Raw genomic sequence first — 26,560 nt, forward strand, 5'->3', positions numbered from 1 at the left:
TATAGCCTTTTCCACCACAATCAGTGGATCTATTATTTTTAAACACCGGTAGTCCCGCAAAAAATATTTAATGACCAAATTTACAATACCGATGTTGTATCAAGATTGTCTGCACTCAATAAATATGGACTTATGTTACCGCTCTTGGAGTTCATACACGGTAAGTCAGGGGTCTCCAGCCAGTAGCTCCTAACCACTTTTCAAGACGCTCTCCAAAGGGTTTATTCATTTATTATCAACTCCAAATAAATTTAGAAAGTGGGTTCCGGCAATAGCGCTTGGCAGTGTGACCAATCACAGTGGAGTGGAGGTGGCCTGCTACATGTATAGCATATATTGACTATATTTATTTGAGTTAAAGTTACACTGCAAGTCCAAATTATCTACCTTTTTCTACATATATAATAAAAAATTATTGATGAGTATTCCACAGGGCCGCACGGTGCTTAGAATGTTGCTCACACATTCAAGGGATCGGGAAGACCTGGGTTTGATTCTCTGCTTGGGCATCACTGTGTGGAGTTTGCATGTTCTCCCCGTGCATGCGTGGGTTTTCTCCGGGTACTTCGGTTTCCTCCCACATCCAAAAACATGCTAGGTTAATTGGCGACTCCAAATTGCCCATCGCTATGAATGATTGTTTGTCTATATGTGCCCTGCGATTGGCTGGTGACCCTGCCACGCCTCTGGGATTAGGCTCTAACATACCCATACCCTAGGATAAGCAACATCTAAAATGGATGGATTCATTAGACACACAGTTCATGTATTACATTCAATTAGTATTTGCTATATAATTTCAGATATAGAAGAGTATAGAAGCATATAGAAAACACACATTTGTCAGCTGAATGTGACCGTGATCAACCAAACTACCTTGGCGATCTACTGGTAGCTTGTGATCGACATGATGGGCACCTCATGTTACATGGAGCGGAAACCCTGCTTTGAATACTTCTTTTGGATGCCTTATACACTGTATTTGTATTTTGGTTCATTTAGTTTGTTTGGTTTGTTTATTTTTATGCTTGAAAATTCTTAACTTAGACAAACTATATGTGACATTTGCTTAAATGTGCAGGTTTTTACTAATAATAGGCTGTATTTAACAACAAAACAGCTATTCATAAGTTATTCATTCATATATGTTTGAAAACCATGGTATAGTGAATCAGCAAAATTTGTGGTGAAGGTTGAGCGTATAACACTGGAACGTCTGAAATGAATTTGGTGTACACCATAAATATATCAGCTTGGTAAGCGGTAGAACTGCTGAAATGTTTCAAATACCATCTCAATGAAAAGCTTTCAAACACAAGCGCAGAGGAGTTCCACAATGTTAATTAATCAGAACTGCAAAATGGACCGTGGGATGCAAGGACATAATCAAAACAGTTCTTCTGGTTATGCAAGGACACGTGCTGCTGGTAAAAAAAAAAAAAACATGTGCACGCCCACTACCATTGGACTACATCCAAAATATTCTGTGAACAGATGACATGATATGAGCAGTAACCTAATGGACACAATATTAAGTACACTTGCAGAGCAAGAGCCCCAAAACAAAAAGCCACATTGGACGTGAACCCACCCAGGATGTCAACAGACGGCAGGCAGGTGTGGTGAAGCTTCCCGCTGTAGAACTCCAAGCCGATGATGGCAAACATGAGGATGGCAAAGAAGAGGAGGAGACCAATCTGAAGCAGTGGGATCATTGCCTTCATGATGGACTTCAGCACTATCTGCAGGCCTGAGGGGGAACACAGAATTATTTCTTGTGTGCACAACTAAGTCAGTCAGCACTGAATGTCTACATTCCATTTCAGATTGGGTAGAATAAGCTTTGCCTGTGTATGCTGCATTTAGAGGTCAAAACAACATGAAAATGAAAGTGCTGTCTATGGATGAAATTAGAAAGAATAAAGGTCTGATTCCTTTATGTGTATTAAAAGGAAAGTGAGTTTAAAAAAAGACTCACTGGGGATGCCAGAAACCAGCTTGAGGGGCCTCAAGACTCGCACAGCCCTCAGGGTGCGAAGGTCCACAGGGATGTTCATGTGGGCTCCTGCCGTCGCCAGGATCCTAATGGACACAGCAGGGTATCTGAATGTGACTTAGTACTTTGTGATCAAACAGCTTGATGTCACCATTTCAATGAAACATTATTCAACATAAAGGAAAAAAGGTGAACGACACGGTGCACAAGTGGTTAGCATGTTCTCCCCGTGCATACGTGGGTTTTCTTCGGTTACTCCGGTTTCCTCCCACATTCCAAAAACATGCTAGGTTAATTGGCGAGTCCAAATTGTCCATAGGTATGAATGTGAGTGTGATTGGTTGTTTGTCTATATGTGCCCTGTGATTGGCTGGCGACCAGTCCACGGAGTACCTCACCCTCTCGCCCCTGAGGATAAGCAGCATAAAAAATGGATGGATGGAACAAGGTGCCTTTGGTTTCCTTGTTCCTTTTGTTGACATGAAGAGCATCTATCTGACATGTTTTATTGACATAAATAGCCTAACAATGAGGTGTTAGTCCAGAGCCACTTGATGATAATCGTAATCAAGCTCCCTCTAACAATACGAGCCTTGATGTGATGCATGAAGCAACCGTGGAGAAGACTGAATGGTGTTCAATTTGCATTTTGGAATTATATCCATTAGAGATGTTGCAATCGATTGGCCTAAATCCCTTTCAACACCGATCCCCTGTAGCTTGTACTACTGCAGCCTGCACGGATCCTTTTGTTCAGTGCAGTGTAGCCCAAGCTAATGCTACTTGGGCAAACCGATGACACCCGTTGCGAATATCATGATAATAAATGACCTGGATAAATGAGAATATTCAAAGGTATATTAGTAATGACCTATTTTTTGGCCCCCATGGAAGTCAAGGGACCTTGGAATTTTCCCCTTTCCCCTTTATACAGGCCAATAGATTTCATCATACATAAATTGAAATATTTATTACATGTGATCAGTATCGGAATTGACAGCATAAATCCCTGATCGGAGCATCCCTATCCACAGTATGTACTGTATATACATACAGTATGTATGCATCGCTATACTCATATCTGCCCAAACGCAATGACGTCTTTCTGCCTACACACAAATAATGAAAAACATACACGCTCTCTGGCTGACTAACAAGCACAGCCAAAGGCAAATATTCTAAAACGATCTGCTTATGTGCAAAGTCATGTATGACCTACAAGTACAATTATTTGTTGTCAATGCACCTGCCTATTGCACACACAAGGTTATGTGTGTGTGTGGATGATTGAGTGTGGGGGGGGGGGGGATAGAAGGCACATGGCAGAGACTCAAGTGTGGGCCCACGCAGAATCTCTCCTGAAAGTAGTGGGAGGGAGCGCGAGCGAGTGTGTGCATGATTGTGTGTGTGTGTGTGTTGGCCGAAGCAATGACACAGCGAGAGACACGGGGGTAAGGAGCATGTGGAGTGGGAGTCTGTGGAAATATCCTTCACTCCAAGCATTGGCCACAAAAGGCAGGAAGGAAGAGGCTGCATACAGTATACTTCAATGACACATGCATTGATTGCAATTAAAACAAAAAGTGGTATTTATTCGTATTTATTTAGTTTAATTTAGCTGTCAGGTTATAATTTACAAGTGTATGTTTTGTTAGAGGCTGCACGGTGAGCATCTCTGTGTGGAGTTTGCATGTTCTCTTCATCTATATGTGCCCTGTGATTGGCTGGTGACAAGTGCAGGGTGTACCCCGCCTCTCGCCCAAAGACAGCTGGGATAGGCTCCAGCATGCCCGCGACCCTAGTGAGGATAAGCGGTATAGAAAATGGATGGATGTTTTGTTGAAATCACAGAAAATGTAGCTTTATACAATAATACACTACTAGAGTTCCACAGGGATCCGTTGTTAGTCCTATTTTGTTTCATTGCTAAAATACTACCACTGCTTACTACAAAATAATGTACTCTGCATCATTTTTGTGGGTGGTCATATGCCCCTTCATCCAATTCCAAGTTTAAAGTTGAGGAGCCTTCGTTCGTTCCTATTTATTCTCTCAATAGTATTTAGCCAATCTAAATAAAGTCAAATTTAATTCATATTTAAATGAAAAACATTGACTAAAGTACTTGTTCAATCTTAAGGACAGTAAGTCAGGGTTAGTACAGATAGGCTGAGGTACTGAACACTGTACATGGAGCACTGTTGCACTGCTACTGTTAGAGAGGCTGAATTCATTACATGCAGCCTCTCCCACACACCTCCACCTACACTCCCTAACGCCGCCAAAAACACTACAGCAGTCATCGGCGGCATCACGTTGCTCGCCATTTGAGTGCAGCTCTGCGTATGCTAATGCACAAAACAACATCAACACATTAATGGCTTTAATACCAGCTAAAGAACACTGACTAATTAATATGTGGCTGTTGGATTGGAATTATGTACAAAAGTACAAAGAGTTGCACCTGAAACAGCACGCTTGTGTTAATAATGAAAGCTAAATAAGAAGAATCAAACAATACAGTTAACCTTGCTAAGAACCAATGTGAGAAATAAATAAACGTCTCAATTTAAGAAAGTGCTATGTTCCTAAGCATGATCACTAAAGATCCACTAAAGTACTTAATGCTGCACGGTAGCTGAATGGTTAGCAGGCCACACAGCTAGGAGACTTGGGTTCGATTCCCTGCTCGGGCATCTCTGTGTGGAGTTGCATGTTCTCCCAGTGCATGCGTGGTTTTCTCCGGGTACTCCGGTTTCCTCCCACATTCCAAAAACATGCTAGGCTAATTGGCGACTCCAAATTGTCCATAGGTATGAATGTGAGTGTGAATGGTTGTTTGTCTATATGTGCCATGTGATTGGCTGGTGACCAGTCCAGGGTGTACCCCGCCTCTCGCCCAAAGACAGCTGGCATAGGCTCCAGCATGCCCGCAACCCTAGTGAGGATAAGCAGTATGGAAAATGGATGGATGGATAAAGTACACTCAAAAAATAAACGTTTAGGCTCAACAAAAAAAATCAACGCAACAGTTCCCATTAGTCTTTCTTAGTTATGACAACTTAATTTGAAATTGCTTCGAACCAACAAACAATATTGCATTGCACAAATTAGCTTTTCCTCTTCACTCAAAGCTTATTTTAAGTAATGTTTACTGAATAATTGTTGTCATAGGGACAAGTTTTTAAGTTCGTAACTCAAAGAAATATGTTAAGTCAACTGACTTAATCATTTTATTCAAAGTAGTTTAATTTGTTGTCTACTTAATTATAATAACAATGCACACAACTTTTTAAGTAGCAGTAACTTAATATATATATATATATATACGTATGTGTGTGTATATATTATGTTACCAAGCTAATTTTATTAAGTCATGGCAACTTGAATTTTGTTTTAAGCTTACCAACAATAAAATTTGAGTGTATATGACATTCTAAATTAAGTTCATGTAATAGCCAACATTATTATTTGAACATAACTTAAAAAATAAAGTTAGCAACTTGGAAAGTTTATCTAAATCAATTAATTACATTTTTGACATTGCATTCATGTATAAAATCAAGTGGTGTCAACAGATACTCCAAATTACTTTTTAGAGTGTACTTCAGGTACAAAATAGTTTGCTAGCTATAGCCATAAATGACATCCTAATCAAAAATATCTCATTTGACTTTCAACGGACTTCTAAATGTGAATGTAGCACATAATCTCACCCAGACACACAAGAGATTATTATTGCCACATGGCTAATGAATCCCAATTCCCTCACGTTTATGTCATTCCGTCTAACGATCGGGGCGATAACTTTGGTGAGCAATCACTAATGTGACAAGACAAGGCCAAAAAGCTCAACAACTTACAGCTGCAGCTCTCTAAATAAACCACTCCTAAACACGCGACATTGTGGTGTCACGCGACATTTCAGCACTAATCGAGCATCATGTCCACCTGTGGCGACGCTGGTCGAGAACTAGCACCTTACCGCCAAATTCAATTATCTGACAGGTTTCTGTAGCCTAGGTCCTCCTTTTTTGCCACATGCTCATCACTCAGATTAAGGTTTTTAATCGAGCTCAGTGTCCCAGCAGATTGACTTGTAGCGATTCATTAATACGAAATGGAATGAATGCCGCCAGCACTGGCCCAGTAGCCTCGATTTGATTCCCACGAGGCCTCCATGACACATGTGCGCTTTCTTTTAAGTCTGACTTACTTGTACTGTGACACCACACTGATGGGGGTGGAGTGTCTATGTGTGACATAGAGACAGACGGAAAGAAAAGGCAGATGTGTTGGAGAAAATGTGCAAAAATGGTGGCAGAAAACGCGGCTGGACTCTTAAAGGTCCCACAATATGCTGTACTATTTTCAGCCATTTTTAAGTCTCAGGGGTCCCACAATAATGTATCGGATGTATCAGGATCCAAGAAGAGCTATTGCTGGCTTTCACATGACGTCACATCCCGCTGTTGTCCAACAACTATATTCATAACTCGAAGTTATGTAAAGTCAGAGCAAAAAAATCAGCATGTGGAAACCGTACAAATATGTATTTCGGAAAATGCTATTGGTCGGGTAGTTCATCCTAATGGGAAAAAAGAAGCCACCTTTCTTGGCTTTTGCTAACACACTCCAGCACACTCAATGTGCAATTCCTGAGGTATTTAGCTTCCCATGTTGGTGTAAAACAGGGGTCTCAAACATGCGGCCCGTGGGCCAAATGTGGCCTGCAGGACACTAGTTTGAGGCCCCCCCCCTTGATATGAAAGTTTAATGTTAGTGCGGCCCGCGCAAGTTTGATATGGATGCTGTATGGTATCATGTACCCAGAAAAAAATATTACGTTTGATTAATGTTCATGTTAAAGGTTAAATAACTGTTAATAGTTATCCTCCCTATCCGTGTGGAAGTGGTAAGTTTTTGGCTATTTAAGTTTAAAGGAAATAACTTGAAGGCTACCGTTTAGGTCGCTAGCTCTCTAGTTTGCGAGTTAGCATGTGTCTCAAGACCCTGCAGTTGCGCAATATGTTGTAAATAAAAAGAGTATAAATGTGACTATAGTCGTGTTTTGTCATGTCTACAGGGCTCTAATAATGCTTTGTTAATTTTAATCTGAAAAAAATAATTTGTCTACCCACCAACTATATGTGGTTTCTTAAGTTTTTATTATTTGCCATTTTATTATTATTATATTTATTTATTACTGATTGATTGATTTTCTTTATTCTTGATTTGTTTATTTATTTTTCATCTTATTTTGTGCAGAAAAATAAAAATTAAGATATTTGAGAACAGTGGAATGTTTTATCAGAGCTTTTATTGTAGAAAAGCGGAACCAAAGCACTGAAAAAGTTTGTATATTTTTCTGTTTCTAATAAATGTGTTTGTTTTTTCGTGGAAAACCTGATGCGGCCCAGCCTTGCCCAGACCCCAGCTCCAGTGGCCCCCAGGTAAATTGAGTTTAAGACCCCTGATGTAAACAATGGCGACTGAAGCGTATTCTATATCTGTTCATATTTGCAAACTTCTTTGCTCAAACAATCAATTGTTTCTTTTGTTAGGACAGACTTTCTGGTACTTTCGGTGTACAAAATAATTTATTCATTTAATAATTTAGACTACCTATACACCAGAGGGTGTTATCTGCCTCACTTATGCTGGTGTCATGGCGCTGGAGCATAATCCATGCTATTCAGTTCCCACGTCGCTTAGTGTGCAGAACTCCAGATGTTCTTTGAGGATGTCCTGCATCTCTTTTCTTTTCTTTTGTCCACTTTCTTTTGTCCAGAAAGTCTGCTTTGTGTTTGTATCAACCTATCAAGCGACTAAAAAGTAAGAGCTCGTTTGCACACAGCAGAGCTGATTTGGGCTAATGACCCATTACTGAAGTGCTGCAAACGTGATTGTTGGATAATGAGACTAACTCGAAGCATAGCTCTGTAAAAAAAAATAACATTTATAAAAGATGGAGCGAGATCACGTACAAAGAAGGACAAATGAGAACATGTGGGTGTCAACAGCAGTGGTCCTTGAATGCAGCACGTCTGAATGTATAATTAATTCACCAAACCAACCGGTCTTATGGGGAACAAATTAAGACTCTTTGTTTTTTACTCTTTGTTTCTTGGGTGTATTTTCCCGATCAGTCGCAGCGCTGCATTCAGAGTGATTTGAGCGAGGCCCTGAAAGCGAACACAAGCAGGTTTTAGATACAACTGCCAATCCACTTAACCACCCACCCATCACCCACTACAAAGACTGGCTGCTGCACTATGGAAACACAGATTTCTTGCTTTTATTTTATGCTCGCTCTGCATGGAGTTTGTCTCAACATCACAACCAACGTATGCAAAACTGACCCGCCAGTTGGGTCAACCCGACTGGAAGTGTGAAGTGTCTGCAGGCCTTCCATATATTGATACAAGCTGATGGGGGCGGTGTTAGGCGCATGAATGCACCAACATAATCCGACAAAGCGTGTCGGAAATTAATGTTGCGCTTCACCAACCACAGCCTAGTAAGCGCAAAATGAATTCTGTCAAAACTAATTGCACACTCACGATTGAGGTTTAATTAAAAAACTTTTTTGAAATTAAGTTTGTAGTACATAATGGAAGTACAGTGCATATAATTAGGAAATAACACACACTCACATACAATAGGCATGTTGGCCTGTCTGGACTCTGGATCCAATGACTGCAAATATCCAATAGTGATACCACTTATGTTCAGTATCGATACTTTAAATGGCTAATGTGACACTGCTCAGTCGAGATATCAAAAATGTCCAGGGCTGATACAGTAAAAGTTCAGTTTAATAGTGCAAATGTCCACTCGTGATACTATGAATGTTCAGCACTGATAGTTCAAATTCTCGATCTGCCATTGCAAAGGTTCAATGAATGTCCAATATGATACCGCGAATGCTCAGATAATATTTTACGCTGATGTCCCATGTGAGGGGTAAACTAATGGCCGATACCTATCAGGCTATTGTCAACAGGCCAGCTGAAATTGCGTTGGCAAACCTCACTTCCTGTTGTCTTCCCGGGCTCACACTGAATCCATCATGAATCCAGTTTGCCACTGCGTGTACCACAGACAGTGTGAGTGGCACTTTGCTCCAAGCCCAACTGGATCAGGCCGCAACGGATTCATTGTGAGCCCGGGGTAAGAGTCACTCTGGACATCAACTTGACAGCTCTAGCTAAAGTAAAATATCTCTAGAGTAGTATTCAAATGGCAAACATCAAAGAATCCTGTACAGATCTTACTACGCTGCACCAAGCCAAAGGATCCAACGCCAATCCCCGATTGATAGATTACAGACAAAAGTGAGAATGTTTAAATGTTATTGTAAAACTGCATGATTTGTCTATCTGTCTACGGTTATTTGTTCTGCCTTGTATGAAGCATATCAAAATTGAATATCATATAAAACATACTAGCCGTCAAAAAGAAAAGACTTGTTTCTGTGCAGCAGACAACTGTGATTATTTCCCCTGCGCAAAAGGATCAAATCACAATGTTTGGTGACGAGCAATTTGTGCAAAACAAACATTTTTGACTTTGTTGCCAAGGAGACGAGCCAAAGCCACTCACCCGCTCAGCACAACGATGAAGTCCATGACGTTCCAGCCATTACGCAAGTAGGAACCTTTGTGAAAGACAAAACCAAGCGCCACCAGCTTGATTCCCGCCTCAAAGCAGAATATCCCGATGAAGTATGGCTCTGTCTTCTCCTGCACAGATACATTAGACGGTTATAAAGACGTCATAAACATGTCATTGTGTTTGTGGTGTGTGTCAACACACTAAGCAGCTTGTAATTACTGTACACTGCTCTCAAAGCTGAGAGATAATTGTGGACTCCGACACTGGGTGCTCACCAGTCTCTTTGCCATGGGGGTTTTATCCTCTCCGGGAAGGTGCTGCTCCAAAGCCAATACAACACAGTTGGCGGTGATGGTGGCCAGGATCATGTACTCGAACGGCGTAGAAAGGGCCACAAAGTCAAGGAAGGTGACATTATTGGATAACAAATACAAAATATCAACAACCCCTTACACTTAAGACTTTGTGCATTAAAAACAAATGTTTTTTATGGTTGTGCACCACTGAAAGAAAAAAATGATGGATGATGCCTTAAATGACAAATGAATTAAGACAGGATTCATGTTCTCTTCGATGGGAAGGCAATCTGTTAAGAGTGAGGCTGCCGTCGCCATGGCAACATGTCTTTTAAGCGCTTTCATGAAGAGAAATGGAGAGTAGGTAAGGGAGGGGAATAAGAGTGTCAAAGAGTCACCTTGGCCTGACTGGGAGAACGACAACTTTGACACTTACGTCATCACTCTATCTATCTATCTATCTATCTATCTATCTATCTATCTATCTATCTATCTATCTATCTATCTATCTATCTATCTATCTATCTATCTATCTATCTATCCATCTATCCATCTATCCATCTATCCATCTATCCATCTATCCATCTATCCATCTATCCATCTATCCATCTATCCATCTATCATCTATCCATCTATCCATCTATCCATCTATCCATCTATCCATCTATCCATCCATCCATCCATCTATCCATCTATCATCTATCCATCTATCCATCAGTCAGTCTGTCTCCAACTCTAGTGAAATGAGGTCAGTGACTCACAGAAGAAGGGGACCAACACTAACTCGCATGTCCACTCTATTGCCAATTATGTGCGAAAATACATGCTACGAGTAGTAGAGCCTGTTTATTAGTCATAATTCATAGCTCGCTACTCCCCTTCCAAACCCACCTAGCTTGACATTGACTTTCTCCTCAAATTTTGGACTGACCTTTGTAATGATTAGAATAGATTCAGTTCCAGAACAATCCACTTCTCTCTTGCCTTTGTTCACTAGTGACGGAAGTTAACAAGCTAGATTCACAATCCATGTTCAAAGGGGACCTATTATGCTCCTATAGAGAAGCTACACACAATAACCCACACAGAAAGCTTTCTAGATCTTCCGGAATCTGTACCTATTCCACCTATATTTGCTTGCATTTCCAAAACGGTCTCTTTTAATTTATTCCAACCACAGCCCACCTCCGGGCACGCCCACTCCGCTGTGATTGGTCAAGCCCTCCCAAGGAGTTCTGGACTACTGTCGAACCCCACTTTCTAATTTTATCGGTATAGGAGTTGATAATAAATGAATAAACACTTTAGAGAGCTACTTGAAAAGTGGTTAGGAACTACAGGTAGCTCATAAAGTACAAGCTGGAGAACCCTGACTTACTGTGTATTAACTCAAAGGGTGGTAATGCAGGTCCGCGTTTAAAGGCTATTAGCAACTACAGACATCGGTGAGCTTGTAATTTGGACTCCGCTCCCTGTATGCACACTCTATAATGCTACACAGACAATGGCTTTCTTACATAAAATAAACACATTTAGGACACTTATAAATTGTTATTTGCAGCTAAGTAACGTTGGAAAGGCATCAGCAGTGGATAGTCCAGCTTTGTATTTTCCTGCTTTGCCCACATTCACAAAACAGCCACTTCAGCCTGAAGGCACGTTTGGGCACGTTAGCAGTCCTTCAAACTTGAACAAACTTGAACCATGTCCTGGAAGAAGTCAATGCTCCTTGCCAACAGGGTGAAATCGTCAACAAAGAAGTGCAGCGGGAGGTGGGACCTATAGCTTGCGTTCAGTGAATATTTTGTTGTTTTTCAATGAATGATGGTTCTGTAGACATGCAAGCTATATGGCTGATCATGCAGATGATGACTCAGGCCAGGAGGACTCAGATGTATGAGATGATACTGAGGACCACATTATTGCAGTGACCATTCAGGCTGCACCAGATCTTAACAATGCTATCAATGAGCCTCCTGCAGATCAAAATGAACCTGAATGCTCTTAGAGTGCTCAAGTTTGTTTACAAGTCTAACCATGAACCATTGGTATCTCTTTGTTCAGAAAAAGACGGACGACATATCCATGACTTATACCATGTCACAAACTATGTTCCCCACCATTCTGAAGTACCACAGATTTGACAACCGGGCTACACGTACAGAAAGGCCGACAACTGATAAACTAGCCCCATTCTGGTAGAGGAAGTTCTGGTGTGGAGAGAAAGTGATGTCAACCTCTCCCTCACCAAGTTGACAAGAAGGTTCGTCTCACTTGTAATTCATGTACATGTGTGTCATACTCATAGTGTTCAATAAACTGTGAGCGAGCAGTGTCTGTCATGTGGTATTTCTGTATTACATAATGGATACAAATGAACATTTCAGTTCACTTGCAGGATTCACCCTCTGGTTTGTTGATATCATTGTTGATATTTGACTTTTATTCTATTTTCCAAACAAAAAACGGTCATGTAAATGATTAAACAGATGGAGTCGCACAAACTACGGTGCTTTCAAGGGGGGTGTGAAATCTCAATGTTTGATGAAAAAAACATTATCAGTGAAGCATAAAGACATAAACATGTAAAAAGGCAGTGATTTACAGTATACCGTTTCCTTTCTGTTTGGTAAAGGCTGCAGCACATAAGTGTGCATAACCCTATGCGTTATAAATATGAGTACTGATAGATGACAGCCCCTAATTAGTAGTTAGTATTGCTAATTCATAGTCTCGTTCACCCTGGTTAACTTAATGCTTTGTTCGGCTTGCAAAAGTTTCAACTTTTTGTCCCACAAATCCTATTCAGCACTGGCAAATTAGCTTGTCTCACCAACCGGGAAGAAAAAGTGACAGCATTTCACCACAATCTTGTGCAAGTGAGTGCAATCACGTTGAATCGATCAGAATTGTTTTGCACTTTTGGACTGCAAAGATGTGGGTCTGAAAACGCCGATGATATGCCAGAGCCCTCCCACACGCCTCAGCCTTTTGGAGAAGCGTCAGTCCGATTCTGGCCTAAAGCCAGTCTTGACCACTAGCCCCCACTCCTACTCACCCACGGAGCTGGCGTTTAGGTAACAATAAGAGGACGACTGGTATGCTGCAAACGAGAGGGGGTGTTGAAGCGGTTACGCCATCACAACAGTTGACAACATACAGTAAGTCCTCTTCGGCTGACATAAGAGAACATACATGAGTTGATGGGAAAGTGGTGCTGAGAAGAAAGCATCCTGCCGCATGGGTGGATTTGAACTGACACCCACTCACAGCCACGCAGGTTCACATTCCAGTGAGCACTATGAGGCAAAGAGAGCCATGCATGTGCTCACACTGTGTGCCTCCTCCCACAGCTTCTTCTAATGATCACTGCACATTCTCACTAACTTGGTGTCCTCTGCCACGAGCACATGTAGAGCACATGTAGAGCACACCCAGAGGAAAGTAGAGCACATCGGAGTGAAATGCAGCTAATAGTAGTGTGGTGTTTGGGAGCTATGCTATAGCACTTTGCAACATAGTTCCAAACTCTTTACAAGATTTTTGGAGTGTCTCTAAGCTTGGAGGTGATGTTCTGAGACATGTGAGAACAGAAAAGGGCCTTCTCGAAATTTTCTCCCAAGTTAGAAGTTCAAAATACATTGGCAAGATGAAGAATTAAGATTCAGAGCAGAACAAAAGGGCGCCTTGATCAACCCCCTGATTGATTGACTACAGATGTGCACTACAAAACGACATTTTCATGTACATTTCCTGAATAGCATCTAATATGGTGCGTGTCTTGTCATGTTATTTCAGTTTTTCTCAGATGCTTTGGTGCTTTTCTCAGATGCTGGAGCCTATCCCAGCTGTCTTCGGGTGAGAGTCAGGGTGCACCCTAGACTGGTCGCCAGCCAATCACAGAGCACATATAGACAAACAACCATTCACACTCACATTCATACCTATGGACAATTTGGAGTCGCCAATTAACCTAGCATGTTTTTGGAATGTGGGAGGAAGAAAACCCACGCACGCACGGGGAGAACATGCAAACTCCACACACAGATGCCCGAGTGGGTAATCAAACCCAGCAGTGTGGCCTGCGCACTAACCACTTTATCACGGTGCGCCTCATCTTGATTCATTACATACAAAATTGTTGAACTAGTAATCAAGTCCTGTTAAGCAAATGTTATACCTATACCTGGAAGGTCAGTATTGTGGAAGTGGGGTGAGGATGCGATCAAACAATAGCCCAAAGACAAAGGCAGATTTCAAATGAAATTAGGTCTGCAATCGTGCACCGTGTTGTCAATCTCTCAATGGCTGAAGCTGGTCAGAGGGTGCAACCAAATTTGGTGGTCCTTCCAAAATTCAATTGGTATAAAGAACAGGGAATGCTGATAGCAAACAATGAAATAAGCCTTAGAGAAATTCATAGTGCTGTCATAGATGACAATAATATAGTTGACAACATAAAGCATGTTTTCTATGTATATGAACAGTCAGCACTGTAAACTGTTGTACTTTGTGTAGTTTCATGCTGTATACTAGCAATTCTGTATATGTATTCACAGAAATACAGTAAACTGGAAAGCACTAGTCATATCACCCTTATCCTCCTTCTTGGTCCATACAATACAACATTGACTGACTCTTTACAAGGTCTTAGTCCCTGAGAATGAGGGGTGGTCAACAAGTATGCTGTTGTGTGGGATAATGTCTGTTTTCGCCACTCACCTCTGGTCAGATGACAGAATGCTTGGCGAATACCGAGCTCCCCACTCCCCATTCCTTCATTTTTCTCTGCCTGGAGGTGGATGGTATATGACTGGCATCCAAATGTGCAATTGGCCTTGCTAGCAGCCATGGATGCAGCATGTGATGATTAATAGGGTTGTGAAAAAAAGCACCAACGCCACTGAGAAAACTATAAATTTGATCACAAAACATTCCTGACTTAGCCTTTAGCATGGCAACAGGAACTCGAAGTCATTGCCCCCGAGCTCTGTCGTTCATCTCTGATATTATCAGCGCTTCACGCTCTACTTCTTGGCGAACTAACACTGTTAAGTCACAAGTCTCACGGCTGCAAAATAACCCAAAATGGAGCCAAAGGAAAGTTGCAAGTGCCAGCATTTCGATAAAGGAGAGAAACTGTATTGAATTCAAGAAATACCTCATCACAAAACACAGAGGTGGTGTATGTGTTGATCTCGCTACCACCTTAAAAGTTTATTTCTGACTGTCATTGTTTTATGCATGGAAAATTATCATTAGAAAACTTTTGAAAGGTTTTGTATGTACGGAGCCAATTTTTTGCACTTTCATTATTTCATATGGGGAAAATATATTCGGTTAGAGTACGATTTGGTTTGAGTCGAACCTTCTGGAACGGATTCATGATGCTAGCCGATGTAACACTGTGTTTTATGTATTTATTTATCTTATAAGCACAGAAAATATGAACACTTAAAATACAAGATAGTTTGGGTTAGACTAAAGCCTAATCAATTCACTGAAGTAAACTTCAGTAAATCCATCAAAATTATATACGTATTTTTCATATTTGTACTTCGTAATAGTATAACAATTTATTGATATTTTAGAATAAGTAAATGTTTTATATTGTTTTTAAAATTAAGGGGGATTTCAAATTACTACATGATGATACTAATTATCATTTTGTCGTTTTTTACATGTTTATGAACTATTCTGACTAGATCGTATTGAATAAAAACATATTAAAAGTGTAGTTGCTACAACTACTGTTCATGTCGATCACTTTGAAAAAATCGTAAATTATTATATTCGTTTTAAACACAATTTTCATATTTAAACTATATATTTTATAACCGCTGTGATTGGCTGGCAACCAGTCCAGGGTGTAACTCGCCTCTCGCCCGAAGACAGCTGGGATAGGCTCCAGCTCCCCCGCGACCCTCTTGAGGACAAGCGGTACAAAATGAATGAATGAATGAATTAATTAATTAATTAATTTTATAACAACAAGTTAATGTTTGGATGAAATTCAAGATTAAGGGGAATAAACAAAACCCTGATGAATATTTGATTATTATTATTTATTTTTTTAATCATATTGCATATTGTTAATACTATTTACGAATACTAGATGAAGCCATTTGAAAGACTATCAAAAGTATGTTAAGGTGTAAGGAAACGGTGTTACATTTCCGAAGGGTCGTCGCACAGTAACTCTGCAACCAAGGTGCTGAACACAGTCACCGCCACTTGATCAACTTTACACGGCGTCAAGAAAAGGATATGGCCACTCGATGATGCGACGTGCATATTTCCTGATGATATTGTCCTCTGCAAAAATGAACAGCGACCTGTTGACGGTCAGGCAGTTTTGCCGGTGCGGCACAGGGTTGTACAGAGCCATGGTCCTGGCCCGCTGCGCCTTGGCTTGCTTCATGGACGCCGTCAGTGCGCCGGCACCAGCAGCGGCAGCTGTCACCGCCGGGTCCTGAGCGTCCATGCCTCGCTCCACGTCTCCATCCCCGGAGTCCACGGTGCTGGGAGCGGACTCGTCTCCGAAGCGAGCCATTCTACAAAGACAGATGAGCAAAGTGATCCGGCTTCAGTCCAACAAAAGTCACTCCATAGAAAACTCCTCGTCTAAAAACAACTTTTCAACTACAGCCTCAGTCCTCATTAGAAGCGTACAATCCGCCGGAAGTCCTTACAAACTTTACACATCCTCCCCTCCCCCACGAGTGTCTCCATGCATGCATGCAGCGATGTGATATCACCTGCAGCACTGGTGAGGGAGGAGGAAAAGTGGTCAGGCAACCAGGAGAGCGAACACATGAAGGAACCCTCCTACAGCATCATCTCATGGTTAGCACCGCCATCTCTATGGGAGGAGGAGATACGGGGGGGGGGGGGCACCTTCTGTATGTAGTTACCATAGCAATTGGGGGTTTGCTCATTTTGACAGAGGAATGCCATATGCACAAACACTATGTGATATTTAAAAAAAAACAGGTTGATTGATTTGTGCTAACTTGACATAGACAATATCAGGATCCAGTGATTGGGTTTGGAATATTGATACTATAATTGAAAATTTGAAATTAAAATATCTAATAATATATATATCAATATATTAAATATTTATAATATTTTCACGTTCATTATATATTTATTATTGATAAATGTGTATTTTATAATATGCTACATGATAATAATATAAGATAATATACCTGTTACTCATAATAATGACACCTAATAATAATAATATGATGTCTACCATAAAACAATTACAAATACAAACAAATGGTTATTTGTCAAATAATAAATACAAATTAACCGATGAGTCAAGCAAGTAAAGATTAAAATAATATTATGCATAAAATATTCCAAACACGACACCCAATAAGATACAAATAATATAAATCCTTATTATCATTGATGTTATATTTAATGTAAAATACCATGAATAAAAATACAACCAAAAAGGTATAATCGCTATCAAATTCATCATTATATATATTATATATATATATTATATATCATCATTCATCATCATTATCAACTTAATCATTATCATATGGGCATATTGTAGATTGTTTGACGTGTACTGTTGTTTTTCTTTTTTAGAGATTTTTTGGGGGGCAATAAAATCATTCAAAAGAGACAACAGTAACAAATAATTCATCGTAGAATACAGTATAATAAAATAGATGAATAAAAATAGTAAGAAAGCTTAATGGAGACCGGGTTGTACTGTAAGAATATTTAAAAACTAGGCCATTGTGCTAATATTGGAGCAAAAGTCAGGCGTAAAAATAGAGCATGAAATAGATCTTAGGGCTGCTCCCTTTTTTTTTGGGAGAGGAGAAGAAGAAAGACGGGTCTTTTTCGTCAAGCTGGGTGCCACAAGTGAGACCTCATTAGGCAACTGCTCACTCCATCTGCTGCTGCTGCACCCCCATCCTCCCAGAAGCTTTTTTTTTTATTCCTAAAAATGACCACACCACCATTCAATAAGCAGACATGTGCAACTAAAAAGTGCAAGTAAAGTCAAGCACAGCATCATCGATATAGCCGACGCTGTGCTCGGGATACTATACGTAGTATTTTACAGAAAGTAAGCTAAACAAGGGCTGTGAGACGCAGGTAGGAAAAGGGTGCAGATGGGCAGCATTTGAGGGCTCTGACGGAAGGGGGGGGGTGGCTTGTGAAGGCTGCCAAGACAGAGTGACAAATGGATGCTTGGCAAGGGCAAATCTTTAAGGTAAAGGGAATAAATATGATCAAGTTCCCAAGTAAGCTGCAAAAAATAAAAATAAATAAAAAAGTCCAAATGTACTCTTACACTAGACCAATCAACGAAAAATAGTTGTCCATGCCTACCAACGACATCTATCTCTCCATTTCTTTCTATCTACGGTATCCACTGTCTCAGTTGTTTCCATAGCGACATGGCTCTCTTGAATTCCATGCGCCCATTCTTTTTATTTCTGCCAACAAAGCCATGTTTCACAATAGTGCTTCCTACAGAAATTTGCACACACACACACACACACACACACATGCACAAGTGGGACGTCTTCTGCAGCAACACGTCTGTACAGTAGTGGAAACAGCTCAATTCAGCTGGTGGACAAAAGAGTTAAGACACAATATAGCTGTGATTCCTTGGATGGATACACATGGCAAAAGTCATGTTTGCTAAAAAAAAAAAAAAAAAAAAAAGCACACTTGTCAAATCGATGATATTTGACTTGTCCTTATGCGGCACATCCTTAAAAACAGCACCACGATTAGACTAATGTTTTGCTGTAGGTCCTTAAAGTCCATAAAAAGATGTTTAATACATTTATGACTGTATCAGCTGTTTGCTGAGGTAAAAGGGACAACAGAGTCTTGCACTGACATTATATACAAAATAAGAATAATTGGCAGTGAAGGGAAAAGTCTGCCCCCACAACAAATGAGTTGAAAAGCTCTGGTGTAAGCTAACGCTAAACTTTGTCAGAAACATGCAGCCTTACTGTATTGCCTGAATAACAATCATTTTCTACCGCTTTTCCTCATGAGGGTCGCGGGCATGCTGGAGCCTATCCCAGCTGTCTTTGGGCGAGAGGCGGGGTACACCCTGCTGGACTGGTCACCAGCCAATCACAGGGCACATATAGACAAACAACCATTCACACTCACATTCATACCTATGGACAATTTGGAGTCGCCAATTAACCTAGCATGTTTTTGGAATGTGGGAGGAAACCGAAGCACCTGGAGAAAACCCACGCATGCACAGGGAGAACACGCAAACTCCACACAGAGATGTACGAGTGTGGAATCGAACTCGGGTCTCATAACTGTGTGGCCTGCACGCTAACCACCCCCATAACATTGGCCTGAAATGCACTCTACAAAACACCAAGGTGTAAATTTGAGCAAGATTGGTCGAGCAAAACATCTTTGGCAACTATCCATCCATTTTCTATACCGCTTATACCCCGGTATGCTGGAGCCTATCCCAGCTGACTTCAATCGAGAGGCGGGGTACACCCTGGACTGGGTCTTTGGCAACTAATTGACCCCAAATCATTGAGCATTTGTCCCATGATCATACATCCACTAATTGTACACTGTTTGTTCTTATTAGGGTTATATAATAATTGAGGAGGAGTCTATCTCAGATGACTTTGGGCAAGTGTGCCAATCATAGGGCACATATAGACAAACAAACCTTCACTCACATTCACACCCAAATGATTTGCACCCGTGCTAGCCGCTAGGTCACTGTGACTATACAAGCTGGAGAAAATCTGTATTACATATATACAATGTCCATAATTTTACACATGACTCACTACTCCACTGCAGAGGTTTTTTGTGTGTATTAGAACCAAATAAAAAATGTCTAGTGGCCTCTATTGTGGTGATCTATGAGTACATTTATGACATTTGGACGATTGTATACTCTGTGGGAATGGTCCTATTTTTTTTTTTCTTCCACAGTTGAGGTCACATGCAGGTCCATGAAGGCCTTCTTGGGTTAGTTTGGTGTGGAAGAACACCATCCAACGGCAAGTCACAAAGCCCTGTCATACCTAAAATCATCAGTGACCTCTGACCTCAAAAATGGACAAGAAATTCCCACAGAAAGACTGTAATCATCTTGTACAAAGTCTTCCCACTTCCCACAGGCTTCCCATACATTTATCCACTCCTTGTCTCCTCTAATAATAAAAATAAACCAACAAAACCAATCAATAATGGATCAATACAGAGATTAAGAGTCCCACTTAAGGCAAATATAACATGGGGAGACATATGATTCAACTTCCTGTATTCACAGGAAGTTGCCTTTTTGACAGTGAAAGGAAGCAGGATGAGAGGCCATGACACCACACACACACACACACACACACACACACCCACACACACTAGCTAAAGTGGGCCATACTTGTGCACAGCATTTATATAATTGCAGATAGGCTTTGAGCCAACATTGACTCAAGTGTTTGAGTGTTTTATTTTATCTTTTCCCCTCTCTGGCTCTCTGTTCCCTAGCAACGGATATCCGCTTGCACCAATGTTATGTCGGTTTATTTCCACCAACGACTGCCACTTGAAGCTTCCAACCATGGTGTGAAAATGTAGACGTATGAGAACAGTTCATATTTCAAATGTGAGGGAAATCATTCATAAAGTTCAAAGAAAAAAATATGTTTCCTGTCTAAATATACTGTATAAGTTTGTGGTTGATAAATATGATTATTTATAAGATTATTCTGAATAAATAACCAATAATATTTTACCTGTTGGGCTGTGGGATGACTACAATTATGCTAAAAATATTATTAATGTACAATAATCAATATTTACATACTGTTCCTGTTACTTTAATTTTGTATATTATTATTCTAACATATATAGAACAAGCCAACAGGGACACAAAAATAAAATCTGATTTTCAAATACAAAAATAATGATATAATAACTTTTAATATTTAAATTCAATATTTATACATGCAAATAATGCATGTGTGCCTATTAAATATGAAACTAAATGTTCCTTATTATGTTTGTGTATGTTGTTTATTATTTATTGTGATATAAAAAAAAATCCAAAATTTACAGTTAATTGACAATAGTCAATTCTGAGGGAAGAAAAAAATCCCCCAAATTACCAGAAATTTTCAAAATTTTTCAAGCCCATGTGTAGTTTGCATGAATATATTTTTATATTTAAAAAATGAAGGCCCCGGCTCTAAATGCATCTTTTGCTGCTTCCCTGCTGTTGCCCTACTTTGATTCCCTAGCATCCCCTAATGGACAAATAACTGCAATGCATGCAAGGCTGAAAAATAGTGCAGCTCTCTCCATCATTTTCACCTTCCCTGTGTGTTATGTTCTCTAATTAGCCGTGCACTAAACGCCTGAGCATTGCAAATAGGCAATGAGCAAGCAAGAGAGAATGACACTAACTGTACAATACACACTGAAGTGGACATGGAGTGGGCGTTGGAGGTCCAGAGAAGGGTGGAAGGAGGAGGTGGTGGGTTTAGGGTGTCATGTTGATGGAGTACCACCACTCCATGTTCAAGTGTTGGCTAATCACAGCACCCTCAGCTCGACCATTAATGGCACCGCAGTCCCAAGTAGCAATGTTACACATGCACGCTGTACAAATAAATCCAAAAGTCAAAGCTGAGTTTTGAAAGCTGGAAGCAGTGGGGGCTGATTTGGGTGATTCATGAGTGGAACAATGCTTTCAACAAAAGGAAAACGGCAAATATTGCTTCTATGCAGAGAAATAAGCACTGTAAGGCGGCAACAAAACACATGTACATCTTATCATGGTGACTCACTCTCATTCATTCTATAGCTGCTGTTAAGGAATAGAGCTAACACAAGGGAATACTGTAAAAGACTATTATGAACACGTAAGCTGCTAAGCTAAGAAAATCAGGAACATTTGCCTCATCTGACTCATTTGGGCTCCAAAAAATACCAAAAACCGAAACCGATTTACAAGCTATGTGGCCATAGTCCAAGATAAGAAACTTAAAACTCAACCAGACACTGTCTGTGGGTTAAGAGAATCTCAATCGCCTCCCAATGGCTGTGAGTGGTACACTAGCCGGTGCCGGGGGTCCTATATTTTATGTTGTATTTGTAGACATACAGCAAATATTTTTGTGTTCTCACCGAAGGACAAAAAAGAAGTGCAATGATGACCACAGAACTGGAAATAGAATTCCAACGCAGGAAAAAGCAGCACATTATGACTAAAAGAACAACACAGTTAATATAGTAAATACTATTAAGAGGGATTGACTTATTTTTACACTTTTACAAAATATTGAAATGTTAGTTTTAAAATGACATGTTCTACCAGGGTGAACGTTTGACCCCAGAAGTGATTAATACAGTTTCATTATTTTCTACAAAACAAATGTGTTCATCATCAGAGATACCAATGTACTACAATTACTACTGGAAGAGAAATATCAATAATACATATAAGCAGTAATTTTCACACTAGTGTAAATGCTAGCAATATTTTTTAAAGCTGTTTCAAACCCCAGGATAATTTAGTGGGCTAGTTAAAAAATGGAAATTATTAGCAATTCTGTTAATTATGTGGAATTGATTGTTGATTGCACCCTCTGGCATCTCTGTGTGGAGTTTGCAGGTGTGGGTTTTCTCCAGGTACTCCAGTTTTCTCCCACATTCCAAAAACATGCTAGGTTAAGAATGTGAGGTATGAATGTGAGTGTGAATGGTTGTTTGTCTATATGTGCCCTGTGATTGGCTGGCGACCAGTTCAGGGTGTACCCCGCCTCTCGCGTGAAAATAGCTGGGATAGGCTCCAGCACCACCGTGACCCTCGTTAGGAAAAAGCGGTAGAAAATGAATGAATGAATTGAAGTGTGTACAAAAGTGAGTCCATCCATTTGACCATTCATTTAACCTTTAACCTTTGCCTTTGAGTGTCTTTCAACTTACTCCCACTCCTTCCTGCGAGCTTGCGGTGTGCTCTGGATTTTATGAGCCTGGTGAGCCATGATGATGTCCTTCTGTTCCACCAGTCCTCCACGCCGCCGAAGCGCCCCGTGTCCTGGGCTCGGAGACCCCGAACCTCGATCCGAATCCTCCCCACATGGCACATCAAAGCTGGCCGCTCGGGCGGGAAGGTCCAGGAATTCGCCGTGAGGGACCTGTAGGGAGCATGAGCGGACACCCTGTGCCAACCCGGGGCGGGCGGCTGGGATGGGCTTCCTCCAGGCCTCGGGTTCGGGGAGGGATAGGGAGGACTGTACGCGCTGCTGTCCACCGCCTGGACCGCAGATGGACGGAGTGTGGAGGGAGAGGGAGAGGGACTGGTCTGAACTGGTAAACATTTCCATAGTTGCTAGGAGGCCACCATTTCGCCACAATGCTGCAATACAGACAGTAGAGAGAAAGAAAAACATCAGTAATAGTCAGTGCACACCTAAACCAGATGTGGAACCCAGGGGCCATTTTTGTTGGCCCTCAACATATTCTAAACATCAATTTAATTCAGTACTAATTACACAAATTTGCTTAAGAGTTCATATTTTTTCACATAGCTTAGCATAAACTGACTTACACTGGATTGGTTTTAATATGTATCAAAGTGGTCCCTTTTTGTACGTGTGGCCCTCAGGAGAAAAGGTTCGAACACCCATGATTGAAAAAATACAATTTTACAGGAATGTTTTGCTTTTTCTTTGGCTTTTCCTGTGTGTGGTTCTTATCCTGGACTGGTCGCCAGCCAATCACAGGGCACATATAGACAAACAACCATTCACACTCACATTCATACCTATGGACAATTTGGTGTCGCCAATTAACCTAGCATGTTTTTGGAATGTGGGAGAACAAACTCCACACAGAGATGCCGAAGCGGAGATTAGACCCCGGATATTCCCGATCTCTAACATGCTAACCACTCGGCCATCATGCAGCCCTAAAAGGGTACCAATGATATAGCAAAAAAGAAAAATATGATGATAACCATAAAACATGGCTGTTAAAGGTACATAATAATGCATACTAAACTTCTTAGATAGACGAAAATGTGAGAAACATTGAATGTATAACTAGTATAGGGAAATTATGGAGATAGTTTGACTCTGGAACAGACAAATTCACTTCCCATTGTCTTTTATGGGGAATGTTTTTAATGTTTTTTAATGTTTTTTTAGTGGCTCCCCTGTATTCCAAAGTGGTATTGCAAATATTGCAAACGCTAACTTAGAACTAGTACATACTGTATGTAACATAAGCCTGGAGTTTGGGTCCTTCTTCTGAAGGTTGTGTAATGTTTTGACTCTATGGGGGCCAGCAGTTCCATCCACACAAAGATCAAACATGACCCAGTGGTCGCCGCTTATGTGTAGCATGTGAGACAGCCTAAGACGTGGGCGTGGAAAGGTGTCAGGGCTGAAAAAGCAGCAGGTTTTGGGTCGAGCAAATATAGTCATAGTCAGAGACACAGCAAACAAGCTTGTGTTGCCACTGAAAGGAGATGGAGGATGAGGATGAGTGAGTGTGGGAGAGGCTAGGTGAAGGTATAACAGTGACTCACTCATCAAGACCTGTTGGAGTTGTTCACAGAAACTGAGCCTAGAGGTCAGAGCACAGAATTAACAAGGCTGGCTCAGACTGCCACTTAAAGGGGAGCTACTTTAAATTAATACTGTAGGCGCTACTAACCAAATCAGATGTTTGCACAGGAATTGTGTTACTAATCAAATCAAATCAACTTTATTTGTATAGCACTTTTCCTGCAAAGACATGCAACACAAAGTGCTTTACAGTGCTGAACATATGAAATAATTTGGTGAATAAAATCGATTAAAATGGCTGCACATGGATTTCCATCAGTTTCTAATATTTTTTTTCTAATAAAAATAAAAATAAAAATAAAAATAAAAATAAAAATAAAAATAAAAATAAAAATAAAAATAAAAATAAAAATAAAAATAAAAATAAAAATAAAAATAAAAATAAAAATAAAAATAAAAATAAAAATAAAAATAAAAATAAAAATAAAAATAAAATGTAATAAGATGTTTGCATAAAAATGCTATTTGGGTTAGTAATAAAATATATGCACCTCTTGAGTTACTAATTAAATGAAATTAAATGTTTACACATGGATGCCACATGTGTTAACAAGAAAATAAATGGATTGATTTGTCGATAATTCAATTGAGTCCAATAACCACTGCAAGAAAAATACATAATTGCCCTAAATCATGAACATTAGGGTGGGGATTGCCCTATAGGCTGTGATCCATTTCTTTTAAATAGCCCCAATGCTTCACAGTGGACATTCGCACACATTGTGCACTTTATGCACACTCGCTGCATAACTGGAGCAGGTGAATTCTTATTAATGCAAAAAAAAGCTATTCAACAAGAACAACAAACAAAGGCAGACAAACAAAGATCAAATTCATGCACTTTTACCTCCACAAGATGTTCTTATTCCTCCATGGAGTACGCCTCGGGTGGCATCCTCGATGCAGACCCTCCCTGCCCGCTCCGCACAAGTTGGGAAGGATGCTGATGATTCCTTGAGTGATAATTCTTGCCGGGGGGAGGAGGAGGAGGAGGGGGGTGTGCTATAAATACTACCCGGCGGATGGCAGCCAGAGCAGCGTTCCACGCAAGAGCGTAAACACGAGTGAAGCGTGGAGATAAAGCAAGCCCACCTCCCGTAAAACCTAGCACCCCCCCGCACCCCACCCACCCACCCCACCGGCTGCCGTGGTATGAGTCACTTTGTGTGATTCTCCTCTGCAAATGTCTGCAAAGATTTTCAATATTTTTTTTTATTGATTTCAATGATGACCAAGGAAGGGGGAATCTGACCGGGGATCAGCTGAGTGCAACAGGTTCATTGAAGAGTGCGTGTTTGAGTCATTCAGTCACCACTAGATGGTGGACTGATGCCACACACCTTAGCCTCTTTTCCATTGTGCATAAGCAGGGCTGAAAGACAACTTTTTGGAATGTCAAATTACAGTTTAAAGCCACCACAACGCCTTTTATAATATTAATGAAACATCTATCAATCAAAAGAGCGAGCAGACCTCACAGCTCGGAGACCAGGGTTCAATTCCACCCTCAGCCATCTCTGTGTGGAGTTTGCATGTTCTCCTTGTGCATGTGTGGGTTTTCTCCAGCTACTCCGGTTTCCTCCCACATTCCAAAAACATGCTAGGTTAATTGGCGACTCCAAATTGTCCATAGGTATGAATGTGAGTGTGAATGGTTGTTTGTCTATATGTGCCCTGTGATTGGCTGGCGAACAGTCCAGGGTGTACCCCGCCTCTCGCCCGAAGACAGCTGGGATAGGCTCCAGCACCCCCACGACCGTCAGAAGGAAAAGTGGTAGAAAATGAATGAATGAATGTTAGGACGGTATTTGCAATAAAGTGAAAAAGTTCCTCCTGTATTCATGTATGTTCTCTACACAAAGAACCCAAAACACTTGAGTGTTTATTATTATTTGAAGAAATTTGAAATTTGTGAAGAAGCGTGTGCAGGCAGGATGGAACGGGTGGAGAAAAGTGTCAGGTGTGATGTGTGATAGAAGAGTTTCAGCTAAAATGAAAGGAAAGGTATACAAAACTGTGGTGAGACCAGC

General features: G+C 40.6%; 1 protein-coding gene across 3 annotated transcripts in view; it reads right to left on the reverse strand.

Moving 5' to 3' along the window:
• Positions 1-25,578, reverse strand: part of LOC131125181 (voltage-dependent R-type calcium channel subunit alpha-1E-like) — a 55,801-nt gene extending 30,223 nt beyond the window's left edge. For all 3 annotated transcript variants that reach the window (XM_058066462.1, XM_058066461.1, XM_058066460.1), the window contains exons 1-7: positions 25,378-25,578; positions 22,885-23,317; positions 16,179-16,463; positions 9,889-9,994; positions 9,602-9,741; positions 1,979-2,082; positions 1,592-1,750 (exon numbers count right to left, since the gene is read on the reverse strand). In XM_058066462.1, coding sequence (XP_057922445.1) covers positions 1,592-1,750; positions 1,979-2,082; positions 9,602-9,741; positions 9,889-9,994; positions 16,179-16,463; positions 22,885-23,285 — 1,195 coding nt within the window. In that variant the 5' untranslated portion in view covers positions 23,286-23,317; positions 25,378-25,578. The remainder of the gene's footprint in view (positions 1-1,591; positions 1,751-1,978; positions 2,083-9,601; positions 9,742-9,888; positions 9,995-16,178; positions 16,464-22,884; positions 23,318-25,377) is intronic.
• Positions 25,579-26,560: the final 982 nt, after the last annotated feature.

The sequence above is a fragment of the Doryrhamphus excisus genome, chromosome 3 (genome assembly GCF_030265055.1).
Source record: "Doryrhamphus excisus isolate RoL2022-K1 chromosome 3, RoL_Dexc_1.0, whole genome shotgun sequence".
In the NCBI taxonomy this organism is placed as follows: domain Eukaryota; kingdom Metazoa; phylum Chordata; class Actinopteri; order Syngnathiformes; family Syngnathidae; genus Doryrhamphus; species Doryrhamphus excisus.